The sequence below is a fragment of the Ambystoma mexicanum genome, chromosome 4p (assembly GCF_040938575.1).
Source record: "Ambystoma mexicanum isolate Mex_15411 chromosome 4p, UKY_AmexF1_1, whole genome shotgun sequence".
NCBI classification, from domain to species: Eukaryota; Metazoa; Chordata; class Amphibia; order Caudata; family Ambystomatidae; genus Ambystoma; species Ambystoma mexicanum.
The window spans coordinates 689,692,627-689,709,301 of NC_090927.1; the positions used below are offsets into that span (position 1 = coordinate 689,692,627).

The 16,675-nt window shown below is 48.8% G+C and overlaps 1 protein-coding gene across 2 annotated transcripts in view; it reads right to left on the reverse strand.

The window, feature by feature from the left end:
* The window catches only part of SLC17A5 (solute carrier family 17 member 5), a 1,156,538-nt gene that overhangs the window by 1,002,483 nt on the left and 137,380 nt on the right, over positions 1–16,675 (reverse strand). For both annotated transcript variants that reach the window (XM_069606252.1, XM_069606253.1), the window contains exon 3: positions 16,167–16,400. In XM_069606252.1, coding sequence (XP_069462353.1) covers positions 16,167–16,400 — 234 coding nt within the window. The remainder of the gene's footprint in view (positions 1–16,166; positions 16,401–16,675) is intronic.

Below are 16,675 nucleotides of genomic sequence, written 5' to 3' on the forward strand. Positions count from 1 at the left end.
GGTTGATATGTCTGGGATTTTCCTCCTTTCAGGGTTCCTTGCATTGCTCTTGGTGGCCCACTCTGGAGGGCGGTATTGTTCCACTGTGTTTGCATCTCCTGGGGTCCCATTCATCAGTTCCGCTGCTTTCTCTTCAGATCCGATTGCATATCTTTGGTGCTGGACTTCGAATAGCAGTTTGCGGGGGAATCCCCACCTATATCCTGTGCATTTGTAGCCAGGCCGTTACTACACGTAGTTTCCGTCAGTTTGCTAACGTGCAAGGTGCTAAGTCTTGGAATAGCGAGATGTGAGCCCCTCAGAATTGTACCAGTTCTTTCGAGCTGCCACCATGATCAGTTTTTTCTGATGAAAAAAGTGAACCCTGGACAGTAAATCCGGTATGAGGTTGCAGCGTGGTTGAATTGTCCTGTAGACTCTGTGTGTCCTGTTCTATGCCCTCAGAGTCTGGCAGCTCTAGGAGCATCCAAACATGCACTGCACACAGTCAGTTATTTCCTGTGGAATTGTTCGAATCCTGATGTTATTTCTCCAGGCTCTATTTTCATGGTCTTCCTGCTTTGTCCATATCTTTTCAAGTTGCTCCTCTATGCCCAGCATCCTGTTGAGCTCTGCCTGATCGTGAGCCTGTTCGCACAGTGTGTTTTCAACCTCATTCACTCTCGTTTCTAGTCCCATCATGTGGGAGTTTAGTTCTGCAACTGTTTTGTCCATTGCTACTTTGGTGTATTCGATCTCCTTCGTCAAATCCTGTTTCAGCATAATAATAATAATAATAATAATAATAATAATAATAAATCCTCTTTGGTAAATGAGCATTGAGTGCTTGACCCCTGTGGTTTTGGGTGGACCTACGCCTGGGTTTCTTTCGCATTTCTCTCCTCCTCTATCTCTTTCTCCTTCTCTTGGATCCCCAGTAGTGCTTTGATGTCTCCTGCACCCGCTTTGGTTTTGCGCCCCCGTTGGACATTTTCTTTTCAGAGTCGTTCCCGTTTATATACTTTTCTTTTCCTTAGTGGTTCTCCCAGTTTCAGGCGGGTTCAGGGTCCACAACGTAGGTTTTTATGTCCTGGGAGGGTTAAGGGGTGCACCATGTTGTTCCCCTGTCTGCCAGCTTCCTTTCTGTTAGTGCGCAGGTGTTGCGCCTTATTGGCTTCTCAGGGTTTGGGCTTGCTATTACTGTCTGCTGTTGGGGCGGTGTTGCCACTCCTTACACTGTATTTTGTTGAGTTTCTCCTGCTAGGAGCTTGCTGCTATTACCTTTTTTACACATCAGCTATGGTGCTGTCTATGGGCCTGGATAGCGTAGAATGCATTTCTCCTCCTCCACCTTGACCCGTTGTTAGTTCCTAGGGTTTGGGTAATTTACATCTGGTGTCTGGGTCCCTCTTTCTGAGGTTCCCATTGTCAGTTTCACTCCCCGTTTCTCTACCACTGACTTCGGTGCTCTGCACGGGTGTCCTTGTGTTATAAGGTTCCTGGTTGAGGGGGCCTCAAGTATGCAGTGAGCTGCTGGTACTTACGCGCCGCTGATCTGTGCCATGTTGTGTGGGGTCAGATATCTCCTCACCTCTATCTTAGGCTATGCAATGCTCCACCTCTGTTCTATCCCACTGTTTTGCATCGGACTGGGGCTCCGGCGGCTTCTCACCTTGCTTCTGTCCCGTTTCTCGATGTCTTCAGTGTCTCCGTGCCCAACCGCTGTGATCCACTCCTCTGTCGTCGGGGAGGTTGCGAGTGCTGCGCAGCATGGTTCTCTCGCTGCTCCACCTCCATTCAGGTCGTCATTCTCCGGATTCCTGTGGGTTCCCAGCTTCGTTCTTTTGCCTGGTGGTCTCCGTTACTTATTCATGTTCGCTTTAATGCTTCGTTGGTGGCTCACACCCCGTTGAAGAATATAGCTGCCCTCAGCGTGAAGGAAGTAAACCATTCATCTTATGTTCGTTTGTTAGGGAGAATTCTCATTCTATGGCTAATTTCCCTCACCTAGTGAGTCCCCCAGCAGCTTTGCTGGATTTCTGGAGTTTATTTTTTTCCACTTGGTAAGAGTGTGAGCCTTTTTCCCACTCTTATATGTGTTTTGCCATGTGTGTCTTTACTGTGCGACAGTGGGCTCTGGAGGACACCACTCCATGAACCCCACTTTTCAGGTGTTACACAGCACCTTCTGTGCAGCAAGACTTCCCCCTGACTCCATTTTTCTGGGACTGACTACTGTCCCCCAGAAAAGAGGTAAAGTTGCCATTTACTTTACATAGTCATTTAAAACTACAGACCCAGGACACCTCATTTTACATGGAGTACTGGAAAGGGTTAACTCCTATCCCTTTTTGTCTGTGCCTCTGAGCTTTGTTTTGCTCTTTTAACATTCAGACTTGGCTGGTGGCAGTGGTATCTACCCTAATTTTTCTACCGCGATTATATTATATAAATGTGGCAGTGTTCCAGGCTATCATAGTAGCCTCGAACATAATCCCGCTTGACCAAATGCTCTTTCTTTTGGCTCCGGTCGGGTTTATTCACCATTTCTTTTTGTTAAAGTCCTTCTTGTGTTTTATTTTGCCTCCTTTGTTCACCGTCTTTTGGCGGGCTTCTTCCAAGAAGCCCTCCTCTTGGTGCCTGGGTGTCTAGGTGGGCTGTATGTGAGGGAGGGGTGTCGTCACCCCCTGCACAGGGTATCCTTGGAAACCCAAGTCGCACTTTGGCACGATTGGCTAAGGGGGTTGTCCGGGCTGGACAACCCCCCTCCTGTGTGATTGACAGCCAGGCTGTGTGAATGGTGGATTTTCGCATAAAAGGCAGGACTCTTGGGCTGGAAATCAGAGTCGCCACTGGAACTGCAAGGAACCGAAGAGAAGCAGAGAAGACGACGGCTGTTGCAACTACCGAGTCCCAGTGAAGCCCTGCTGCAGTCCCGAGCTATCTACCCTTCAACGACAAGAGAAGATCCAGTCCGAAGTCTCCTTGCCTTGAGCCTGGTGGGATCAACCAGCTCATCTTCCACAGCCAGAGGATCCTCTTTGTGGTCGAAATCGCTGCACACCGCTGTAGTGGTCCGGATAGCCATCTGTAGAGCCTCTCCTGTTTTAAAGAAGTGCACCTTTTACTCACCGTCGCTGCTGCTGGCCTCATCCCTGGGTAGTGCAGATCACTCCAGACGTTGTCCTCCTTGTCTCCACGACTGAAGCTCCAGGAACCGTGAGTCTGCAGGAAACTAACAGGAACAACTGCCGTGGCACCAGCTTCTTCAAAGAATAAGGTACTGTGTCCAGCTTCGAGGAACTAGGGTGAACCCTTTTTCTCCTCATCCAAGGCTTGCCCTGGTCTTCCTTCATAGAACTTTTGCTTCCTCTGCTGACAATATCCAAGTACTTCTGGCAATCTTCAATCGTGAACTATCAGACTGTGTGATCCTCGACAACAGGAACCAGGTTACCTGAAAAAGGAGACGCATCAGGACTGGACTCACAGGGCCCGCACCAGTGAAGCAACTCGGTTGCGGCGCGCCCATTCACGACGCACCCCTGCACAGAACAGCAGGACGGAGAGCGCACCATATCGAAAAGCAAGTACTCCTGTATTCCAGACTAGGTCCTCGGCAGAAGAAGAACCTGAGGGAGTGGGTCCAGGACAGAAGCAGTCCAGCCAGATTGGGTGGCATCCCTGTGGATACCAGGCGAGCGTTACACCAGCACCGCGCCACATCCGGTAATCCGGCAACCCAGAAAGCAACAGTCCATCCACCTGAGCCACACGATCGCCCATAGCTTTGGAAGGAAGGCGCCCCGGAAGAGTGGGGCTATCCACCTAGCCCCGCTTCGCCCCGCTTCTGTGCACAACCAAGGCTTTATCTGCCACTGTGAACTGCAGCGCTACAAGAAAGTTCACAAACCCGTTGCTACGACAAAACACTGGCGGGAGTACCTAGGGTGGCACCTTGCACCACTGAATTTACATCCAAAAACTGATAAAACCCAAGCACAGCGCCCATTAAAACCAAATTCTAAAGTACCAGACGGAGCACTACTGACACAGATTCCACCCACCACCACAGAGGTGATCAAAGCATAATGACCAAGAACCCTAAGACGACGAAGCAGGCAGACATTGCAGCCCTACGTCTACCCCCATGGTGGAGCAAACAAGGCGAGGAGAATGCAATGAAAGCATGGCCACAAGTAACCACTCAGAAACGGGGCTCCACCAAGTCTCACAACCGGTCACGAAATCAGACCTTCAAGAGCTACTTTTAGCAATCACCAAGGAATACTAGAAGGAAACCGAAGAGGTAATGAGCAAAGTATCAACCCCGGACAAGCGAGTGGGGGAAATAGAATCCAGAACAGTGGAAATCGAAACCACACTTTGCGAGCACAACTTCGAAATAGGGAGTGAGCGGAAAGAATCGCAGCACTGGAAGCCAGATGCAAAGCACTTGAATCCAAACAGGAGGAAGCAGAGAACTGATCTAGGCACAACAATATCCGTCTGCAGGGAATCCCAAAATCAATTTGGGATGATGAACTGGGAGCTTATGTAAATGACTTATTCCGCTTTATCCTGACCCTCCCGGATGAATACCCCTTAGAATTGGACAGAGTGCACATAACAATGAGGCAGAGCACAGGCACTTTGTTGGATGTACTGGCAAGAGTACACTTTTATAAAGTTAAAGAAGAAATAATGCGTGAGGCCAGAAGTTCAGCCCGCATACACTTCAGAGACGCTGCAATCTCCCTGTACCAGGATCTAGCAGCTGTCACACTAGCGAAAAGAAAAGCTCTGAAACCGATGACAGAATGGCTCCGTGAGAGTACGATCATATACCGCTGGAATTTCCCCACGGCTCTGACCTTCACCTGGGAGGGCAAGACCTACTTCATCCTCTCCCCAAGGGAAGCTGAACACTTCATGAACCCGGAAGCGTAAGGAGGACGAACTCGGCAAGGAAGAGTCCACCATAGCAGTCGTTCCGAGAGAATCCCCGAGATCCTGGTCACGGGTGGAAAGATGGCACAGAATTAGAGGCCCTTCATCCAAGAACAAAAGGAACAATTACTGCTGAGCGCGGAATCCTCACTCTACCGCTACTTAACTACAACAATCCGGGCCCACCATGAGCCGGCGGCAGCTAAAGCAGAATCAAACAAAGAGCAGTTGACGCAGCCAAGCTTCCACACTGCAAGATAACTCGGCTCCTACACACCGCAAAGCTCCAACATGAACCCTACAGAAATAGGGAAGCTAGGCTGACTCCCTGCAGTAGCAAAATATATAATCCAAGAAACCTAGAAAGCGCAAACCGCCTGGCCACCTAGTTATACCAGAGACATAAGAGGCTCAGCTGCCTCTGCCTAAGTTGGCCCAGCCAGACGCCCTGTTGGTTGAAGGCTAACCCTGAAAAAAGGACCACGACTTAAAGCAAAGCAATCCATGCCGCGAGGGAGTCCTAAACCGAGGCCGATTTCGGCCCACAACTGACATGGGCCGCCCACAAGATCATTGGGAAAAACTAGGCAAAGCAACCACATATCGCCTAAATGACACGGAACTCACCATGAGGACATGGAACATGCAAGGCCTAAATGCCCCGAAAAAAAGGAAATCGGCGGAACACTGGCACTTCCAACTCGCAGTGGACATCGTATGCCTGCAGGAGACTCACCTCCTAGCAGCAGATGAAAAGCGAATCAACTTCCTCATCAGGACAAAAGAAAAGAGGGGTAGCCCTACTGATCGGCCGCGACTTCCCACTAACGCAAATTAAAATCAAAATCAAAAAGAGACCCTGAGGGGAGGTATCTCCTATTGAAGGGCATCCTGGTCGAGCTGCCGATTACCCTAGTAGTAATATACTGCCCTAACAGCGCACAAGACTGATTTCTTTGCAAACTCATACCAATCATATCCGCCATCACGAAGGGCCTCCTAGTAATTGGTGGGGACTTCAACCTCACCCCGGACCCGAATATTGATAAAACGCTGCCCCCAACCAGGGAGGACTTTGCCAAAGCACTGGGAATGGCAGAATTCGGGAAGGGAAACAGAGATCATCGACACCTGGAGACTGACCAACATAGGGGCCCGTGATTACACATTCTTCTCACACTTCCACAAAGGATGTTCAAGGATCAACCTGCTGCTAGCATCTAGCGCTCTCTTTCATAGAAGACATCCAAATCGGGCACAGGATGATATTAGATCACCCACTAGTTGTACTGTGCCTGCGAGTTCAGGGGATCCCCCACAAAGACTCTGGGAACTGCAGCACCATATCCTAGAGGACATCGCATCCAGCACGGAATTAGTGGAAGTCCTCACAAACTACTTCAAGGAAAACACGACAAATGACACCTCAAAGGCAATCATCTGGGACGCAATGAAGCCAGTAATCAGAGTGGTGGCGATCAACTGCACGGCAAGACACAGACGAATGAACCAATGACAAGTGATATTGGAGGAGAAAGTAGCGGGGCTAGAAGCAAACTTCAAAATACTCCAAACCACGAAAACAAGTAGAGAGCTTAAAAAAGCGAAAAAAGCATTGAACATGCACCTAGCTGATCGATTAGCCAGAGCCCTGGCTTATACTAAACAGTTATTCAAATAGCAACAAGGCAAACCGCCTGTTGGCGCACAAGCTCAAGAAACTGCACTCACGGAACCAACATCCAGTGACTAATAGACAGAAACGGCAAACTCTGCTATGTGAACTCAGAGATACGAGAAATAATGATGGAATACCATGTGTACATTATGACAGGCGCCCCTATAGATAAGACTGCGCAGCTACAATATCTATCCACCACCCAAAAGAGCCAGGTGCATCCCCAACTAGAATCCCTAGAACTCCTAATTACACTCGAGGTGGTAGGGGACACCATTCGCTCCCTGAAGGACAGGGCCCTGGGCCCGGATGGGCTAACAACCCGATTCTATAAGAAATTTGCCCACATCCTAGCCCCCTCCCCCCCATCTAGCAAGCCTATACAACTAATTCCTCTCAACTGGATCCACAACCCCAACCATGGAGGATTCCCTCACAGTCCTTATTCCAAAGCCAGGGAAAAGCACAGACCAATGTTCATCATACAGACCCATCACGCTGCTGAAGAACAACGCCAAGGTGTTCGCGAAAACTCTAGCGGGAAGGATGGAGCAATTCCTCCCAGACATGATACCCCCCGACCAAAAAGGCTTCATCACCAGGCACACCATCAACATATGAGGGATAGCAAACAGAGGGGGGGCGCTGTTGCGCACAACGATGATGGCCGCCTGATTTGTGTGCTCCCGCTCCATCCAGAATCCTGGGACTAAATATCCTCTGTGGAGCCGCCTAAGGTGCTATAAACCTAGGCACAGATGGCCCAACTACCCAACCACAGCTCCTGAAAATCCTGGAAGGCTGCGTCTGAACGAGCTGAAGTTATTCCTGTCCGAGTCCGGACCGGCCTGTGCTGCGGGCGCGACCCGCCTGGAAGCTCCGTGTGGGAACCACCTGCGGCCGTGGATTTGAAAAGGCGCGAGGCCGTGGATGGGAGGAGCCTGAGCCCATGGACCGCACCGAGCCCTTGCGTTCAGTTGGTGACTGGGACGCGGGACCCGGGCGGACCAAGGAGACATCGGCGGTCTTGGCACTCGCCTGCGGCAGGGCTTTGGTCTCGCCCTTCTCTTTTTCGGAGCCCTGGCGGGTGGCCCGTTGGAGCCGGGGCGCAGCCGCGGCGCGCTGGGGCCCAACTGAGGGACGACACACTCACTTTCAAGTAAGGAGGCCGGGGACACGGCGACAAGGGGGGGAAGGAGCCCATCTAACTAGAAATCCATTCTTGAAACTGTTCTGGACCCCCCCCCCCTGCTGTCCGGCAGCCGATCGGGCTCGGGCCAGCGGCTCTATGGTGCCCGACACGGTGAGGCGAGCCTGACCCACCAGAGGGGCTGCTGGCTGGGGTATGGGCCGCTGGGGCCGCCCATGCATCAGAACGAGATCTGCATATATGCTGCCTCGGGACAATATTAAATTCCATTTTCTGGACGTCTGCCCTGGGTGCTCTGCGACAATAACTGGCTCACCATTAAAGTCGTGTTATACCGGACTCTGCTTCAGGTACCGGTCCTGGAGATCCTTTGTTGCCAGGCCCCGGGACTGTCCCCATATAGTGTGTGGCGGCGCAGCGCAGAGCTGTGATATCCCTTTGCAATTGAATAATAGAGCCAGGGGCGGGGGGGCAAGGGGACCTCCTGGGCATCATCTACTCACTGCGGCTGACGCAGCCTCCTCAACCTTGCCACTCGGGCGGCTGCTGGGGGGTGCCCCGGACCTATTCGCCCTGCCATACACATGGCCTGCGCTTCCCAAATGAACTGATAGGCAGGTGGATTGCAAGCACGCCATCCCGTGGGTCAAACCCATACAGAAACGCTATAAAGCTACTCTACACACATATCCGGTCTACATAATACGTGGGAGAACACAGTCCATTTGCGGGGGACAGCACCCCAATCCCCTGGAGCCTACTTCCAGCGCCCTCCACAAGAGTGCGGAACAGCCCACAACTATCATAAAGGGGTAGAAAGAGGGGTAGAATAAAACTAAAAGAATAGCACGTTATCCGACAACATCATGAGTGAACCACAAAAAACTGGGAAGGGAGGCAAGACTCCCAGCAGCAAGAAAAAAAGTATGCCTACACGGGTGGCTAAATGCAGACTACCACTGCAGATGTACACACCAATGCTAAAGAGACCCTGGGTACAGAGAGTGAGGAGCAGGAGGATAGGCTGACAACGATAGTGCAAAACGGTTTCCGTGCAGTGAACATTAAATTAGACGACATTGTGTCCACCCTAGGCTCTCTCAAGGCAAGGGTCGAGAAAGAGAGTGCACGTGTCACGGAAACAGAGAACAGAATATGCACCAACGAAGATATCATAGCACACCACAGCCGAGACATCACCCAGCTCAAGGAGGCCATGTCAAAAATGCAGAATAAGTGAGAGACCTCGTGTCGCGATCAAGGCAAAACATCCAGGTAGTGGGAGTGGCAGAATCATTCGGCAAAGGCCAGATGGAGAAGCAACTTGAAGCATTACTTAAATCCGTATTTGGTCTGGAGGCGTTCTCGGAACATTTCCTAGTTGAGAGAGCGCATCGCACGCTGGCCCCGGCTCCTAAACCAGGCGCACCACCACGCACGATAATCGCTAGACTCCTCAACTATAGGGATAGAGACACAATCCTGCGGATGGCAAGGGAGGCTGGAACGCTCCAATACGGAGGGAACCGTATACATGTATACCCAGACTACTCTGCCTCGGTTCAAGCTAATAGAAAATCCTATGAACCGGTAAAAAGACTCCTCCGAGAACGCCAAATTCCATACGCCTTGATGTTCCTGGCCAAGATGAGGATCCAGCACACAGGAAGGGTGCACTTTTTTTTTTGAGTCCCCGGCCAAGGCCACACAGTACATTGAGACCTCTATACCTCTTCCTCCTAGAGGGGGCAGACCAGCAATAAAAAACAGGCCTAGGCCGGAGGATTAGGACAAATGCGGTGTTCGAACATCTGTGAGGCCGCTATGCCACCTGGAATACAGACTTAAGAAGTAATGGTCTGGCCGGCTCCATCCAAAGTTATCGCTGGCGTGTTGGGGCCAAATCGGCGGTCATGTGGAGCAACATGTCCACCCCGGGAATGCTCCACGAGTTAATGGGGGTACATCATCAAGTTGGGGGTGATGATGTGGGAGGGTGGGTGGGCAGTGTGAATGGGAGTTGGTGGTCCTGTGGCGGCTCTGTCCAACTACGAGACAACGGTATGGACTGTTTCCACCACAGGTTATTTGTGTTCAACTTGAACGGTTCTTGAAGGTTAATTGTTGGGTTAATGTTAAAAACGTGGTTACTCGGAGGCTGATGCTGACCGAATCGCATAGAAACTGTTGCCCTGGTGGTCGAAATAGAGTCATGATTTCCTTTTCCGATTCATGGGTGATGGGCTAAAGTTTAAACTGTTGACATGGAACGTATGGGGATTAAATAACCAGATGAAGGTCAAGAAAATTGGTAACTATGTCACTAGGCATGGCCCCAACATCCTAATGCTACAGGAAACCCATACAATGGGAACAAGTAACTTACATATCCTTCCCAAATGGGGGAATTTAAGATTCCATACTGAATACTCTTCACAATCCAGAGGGGTTATTACCATTATACACCCAAGTTTGGGATTCGGGTTGGAGGGCCATAGGGTTGATCAAGTGGGTAGATATGTCATGGTATGGAGGAAAGTGGCGGGCCAGCAACTGCTCTTGGTCAACACATACGGGCCAAACATAGATTACCTCACTTTCTATATGGATATTTATCAGGTAATTACTTCACTCGATATTTCCAATGTGATATATGGGGGGGGGGGGGGACTTTAATGTTCTAGATCCGGTACTGGATAGGTCCTCGAAAATCATCAGGGCCCTGAGCAGGACAGCCCTAACGCTGAATCACATCCTCTTGCAACTTTTATTGGTGGATACCTGGTGGGAAACACACCCAGGCGGCAGAAAATACACATATTATTTGTCAGTTCATGACTCTGAGTCCAGGATTGACTATTGACTAATGTCCATGTCCATGATCACAGCAATGAAAACTTGTGAGATCCTTCTCTGCACACTTTCCGACCACTCCCCAGTGACACTGGAGTTGGCGCTCCGGGACGGTCCCAGCCCTTTAAAAAGGTGGAGAAGGCCAGGTGAGATCCTAAGTGACCCGGGGGTGGCGGAACCTCTTCATGTTGAAATAGAGGAATTTTTTACCAATAATATGGGATCGGTGGAGAGGTGCTCCACAGTGTGGGAATCCTTCAAAGTGTGGGTCAGGGGGATTCTGATGTCTAAGTCAGTTGGTATGTTGAAAGGTATCCGGGCTGAATTAAAGATCATAGAAAACAAACTAGACACATTGGAGGAAACATACACCCGTACACAGAATAGTGAAATACTGGCTGACATACACACAAATCTTCAGGAATTTGATAAGCTGGCCATCAGAGAAGTACGTTATATGGCAGCCCCTCTGCGGGCGCGCAGATACGGGGAGGGCAACAAGGCAGGGAGAACATTGTCTAATTTACTTAAACATGATAAACAGCCCCATCAGGTTACCAATATACAAACTACACGAGGGGAAGTGCTCCTGAAAGACAAAGATATAAATGGGGAATTTACTGAATTTTATAGAAATCTGTATGCAAGCAAAGATAAGAAGTCACAAATAGAAAAAGAATTGTATCTTGAGGCTCTCTCCCTCCCATCACTCCCCGAGGAAGAAAGATTGAGAATGGATCAGCCAGTAACGATGTAAGAAATAACGGAAGCAATCAAAGCTCTATCATCACGCAAAGCACCACGATCAGATGGGTTGTGGGCCGAATTTTACAAAGAGTTCCACGTGGCACTGGTTCCGGTATTAATGCAGGAATGGGAAGAATCCCTAGAAAGCGGCACACTACCCCCCACTATGAGAGAGGCAATAATTACAGTGCTTCCTAAACCGCGTCGACCACCACAGGATGTCTCCTCCTACAGGCCACTTTCCCTTATAAATACCGATGCCAAGATTTTTGCGAAGGTGCTGGTGAATCGTCTTTTACCTGTAGTCCCCACACTAGTACACCCCGATCAGAACAGGTTTATTACCACAAGATCCACAGCCCTAAATCTTCGTAGGCTTTTCGGCATAATGGCACAGATAGACCCAGGCAGAAACGCGGTGGCTATATCCCTAGATGCCGAAAAGGCCTTCGACTCGGTGTCATGGGTATATCTTCTTGCTGTACTGAAGGCATTTGGGGTAGGCCCCAATTTCATTAGATATGTTAAACTATTATATATGGACCCAGGGGCACGGGTGTTGACTAACAGATCCATATCCGAATTCTTCCTGCTGGGTAGGGGTCCTAGACAGGGCTGCCCATTCTCGCCCCTATTATTTCCGTTAACTATAGAACCGATGGCGGCTGCTGTGCGGTTGCGACATTCAGACAGGGGAATTAGCATGAAAGGGTGTACTCAAATGATATCATTATACGCTGATGACACGCTATTATATTTCCCGCAACCTGAAATAAACCTGGCACCCATCATGGCTGAAATACAGGAATTTGCAGCGTATACAGGGTACACGGTCAATATGGCCAAATTAGAACTATTCCCACTTACACTTAGTACCAAATGCCCCGACATTACACAAGGTCTTCAGTGGTCAGAACAGCACATTAGATACCTGGGAATCCTTGTATCCAGGGAAAAGAGTACACTATATGCAGACAATCATGAAAATACATTGCAAACGAGACACACAAAATTACAGATGTGGGGACACCTCCCGATCTCACTTTATGGCAGAGTGGCCGTCCTCAAAATAGTCATTTTACCCAAGCTACTCTACCTTTTTGTTAACATCCCCACTCATGGAAAGAGGAATACACCACACACCCCACAAATATACAATCAGTTATCTTCAATGCACGATACAGGGATACCTGTGACTAGAACCCTGTGAGTTGCACTGTCAGGGCAATGGAGGCCATCTACAGGAAACTTCCCGGGCATTTCGCCCACCCATGACAGCAGTATACAAGAAGCCTGGGATCCACATCACAAGATGAAATTGGGCGATATGTCATTAATGGGAGGTTTGCAACCTTGGAGGAGCTGGTGCGGGCACTGGGAGGTGGGCCGCTAAAAACACTGCAATACTACCGCATGAGAGCTGCGTTCAAAAGAGATGGCCACTCTTCCCAAACGAACCCCCTTCCCCCCACACCCATGCATACAGTTGATAACTGCTGAGGGAGGCCTAGGGATCTCCAAGCTGTATGAGGTAGTCCAGGCTCATACCCCTACGGTAAATCGCATTAAAGAAAAATGGGAAAGGGACCTACAGATATCCATAGAAGATGGGAAATGGGCCAGGTACTGTTTCCTTACTAAAAAACGTTTTGCTCAACGCTGGGCAACGATTAATTCAATTTAAAATCCTAAATAGGTAACATTACACACCGGCAAAATTGTTAAAGTTTGCAGCAGAAAGCTCTGATGCCTGCCCCAAATGCAATGCGCCCCGTGCCGGAGCCCTCCAAATTTACTGGGAGTGCCCAGTGGTGGCCACATTTTGGAGTGAAGTGGCTGCAATGCTGGAAGAGATAGCACAGGTTCCCCTGGAGTTGACTCCACAGAAATACTTTGGTGATATTGGCAAGTGCTCGGAGAAGGTTAGAAGACTGTTCAATATCTCTTGTGCGGTGGCCAAAAAGTGCATATTACTGAAATGGAAAGATAAGGGTCCACCCCGCATGGAACAATTTCTTTGAGAATTAACATATGTTAATGAAACAGAAGAACAATATGTATTGACACAATCGGCATCATGTAGGCCAAAAGACATATGGGGCCCGTTCAGGGGATATTTATGCAACATGATTTTGGATGATGAAGTGATATTTACTGTATGTATGAAACACGTAACGTATATTGTTGAATTACTGAGTTGCGAGTTGGAAAGGCAATGTAGTTCTCTGTGACCACGAATAAAAAAGAGTAAAATAAATAAATAAAAAAGATAGCAAACAGAGCCAGGCTGGAACTGGCAGTCATATCACTCGATGCTCACAAAGCATTCGACATGCTAGATTAGGGCTTCATAAGGGAGACCCTCCAACACTACAGATTTGTCCCGAATTTTGTGAAATGGATAGTAGCCAATTATCAACAACCATCCACAACACTAAGAATAAACGGCACCAGATACCATTTGAAGAGGCACCCGACAGGGTGATCCCCCACACCCCCCATCACCTCTCATACTTGCGCTCTCAATGGTGCCATGTGCCAGCAGAACTCGCCAAACCTCTCAATACACAGGCTGGAATTAAAAGGGGAATCCTACAAAATAGCCCTATATGCGGACGATGTCGTACTGACTGTTACCCAAATCGAAGCATCCATTAAGGCGCTGTGGCAAGAATTAGAGAATTAGAGGCATTCCAGGAAGCGTCTGGATTTAAGGTCAATTTAGCTAAATCTACAGCAATGGGCATCAACATGCCGAGAAAACTTACGAAATCACTTACGAAATCACTAGCAGGCATATACCAGATTCCTTGGGCGAAGTCACAAATCAGCTACCTGGGGGTCCAGATACCAAGCAAAACCGAAAGAATATATAAAGCAAACTGACCCCCCCCCCCCCGTTCAAAGAATTGAACAGCGACCTAGCACGCTGGCAGAAGCAAGAAATCTTATGGTTTGGAAGGATTACCACGCTGAAGATGAACCGGATTCCCAGATTAATCTTCTACTGCTCAGCAATCCCAGCTACCATCCAGAAGAAGGCCATCCAGAAGCTACAAGCAAACGTGCTGAAATACGTCTGGGAAGGAAAGAACTGCGGATACCGAGCGAATCATGCTTTGGGGACCGGCGGTGGGCGGCCTACGGGTCCCAGACGTGTCCAGGTACGCTCTCGCGGCGCAGCACTCACAGACCTTCACATGGAAGACAAACGCCAACCAACCACGCAGGATAAAGCTGGAGGAAGACTTGAGTCAAACCCAACTAGAATCTCTACCACATATTGCTAGACCCCATGATCCCCCCAACTCGGGGCCCCCTGACAGCGACGAGAAGCACAGTGGAGTGCTGGAAAAGGGCAGCCCGCCTTTGGAACTGCAGAAGTGTTGTGGGACCTCTCTCCCCAATCTGGGGCAATCCAGACTTTACGCCGGGAACCACACCAAACAATTTTGACAAATGGAAGGAAGGAGGGTTGAAGAATATAGCAGACTTCCTAGAGAACTGAACCCCTCTAAACTTCGTAGCCTGCAAAACCAAATTTCAGGTCCCCGAAACAGAGCGATTCCGATAAACGCAACTCAGACACTGGCTATCTCAAAAACCGATAAGGAAGAACGGAAGCAGAGACCTAACAGCCTTAGAGCGAATGCTCACAGCTCAGCACCCCTCAGGAAAAATACACCCTATACAGAATGCTAGACAGATCGGACCCCAACAAAAAAAAGAGGCCTACATGCAGAAATGGGAGAAGGACATGGGCAGAGAATTTGAACCCGAGGAATGGACCCGTATTTGGGCCAGAGTACACAAAAGCTCCAGATGTGTCACAAATAAAGAAGGCGCAATCAAAGTTTATTACAGCTGGTACCCAACACCAGAGATCCTCATTAAATGTAATCCAACAATTCCACCACAATGCTGGAGAGGATGCTCGGATACAGGCACGCTGTTTCATCTCCTATGGTCATGCCCCAAAGCCACACAGTTTTGAAATGAAGTTCTAAAACAAATCGACCACGGCTCTCTCGATCCCATAGGATCCAGGGATAGTCCTACTAGGAGCCACAGGCGAAGGCCAATTCCCACTCACGGGCCGCATAGCAGACCTATGCTCGCATCTCCACACTGCAGCAAAAATATCAATCGCACGACTATGGAAACACCCTGAAGGCCCAGCAATTCCAATGTGGTGGTCCAAGTGTTGGGACATAGCAGAGGCAGAAAAAGTTACAGCCTTCCAATTCGGAAACAGGAGCAAGTTCTATCAGACCTAGGCACCCTTCCTGGACTACATGCAGCAATACCCGGGCGTGGCGAGAAAACCTCCAACCCTTCGATGGATGGACAAGCAGGACTAATAGAGCCAACTAGAAGGCCGAGGGGATAGACCAAGTGGCCCTGAACCAGAGCAAGGCCCAAAGAAACAGATGGACCCATGAGCCCAAACGGTACTCCAGCCTCCACCATGTGAGAACAGTGCCCGAACTCCACAAGGCAAAGTGCTCCCTCGCATACCATAATGTGCAACCAGCAGACTCCTTGTTGTCCCCTTCGAACCTCCCCTTCCTCCAACCCAAGAACTTTTATTATGGTTTAATGTTTGTTAGTTATTTCTTAATGTCACATCTATGCACAGCTCAGTTCAAATGATGTCGGATGATATGTTTGTAAGCGTGCACATATTATACCAATAAAAAATAATATTTGAATTTTTTTTAGTTTTTTTAATCAACATTTGAAATGTGAATCAACCAAAATGCATATATACTGTGCTGTTGTAGCTACAGCAAGGAAAGCATGATTTACCTCTCCAAGTCCTTCCAAGGCTCTGACTGCTACGAGGTATCCAACCCCTAGTTCTGCAGCTATTGGGGTGAGCAGAGTGAACACAGCAGTGCCGAGAATACCAAACCCCATGAGATATTTTCCACCAAATTTTCGAGCAAAATATCCTCCTGGAATCTGTGTTAGGATATACCCATAGAAAAAGGAACCAAGGATTAGGCCCTGAGTGTCTGCATCCCAGTCATACTTTTTCCCCTGTAAAAGAAATGAGAAAAATACCAAGTTAACTTTATGCTTTTCATGCTCCCAGGAGAAATAATGAATTGCACAATATTTGCATAGAATAATTTCGTCTACAGAGGAGGTGAAAAACAAAAGCAAAACAATTCCAATTACCCAGGGTAACAGTGTTTAACGAAGGCCACAGATTTGCAAAGCATTTTCAACTTATTTATGTGGGCTAATGGTTTAAAAACAAACCTTACACAATGTCATGATACAAATATTCGAATATGAAAAATACAAAATCA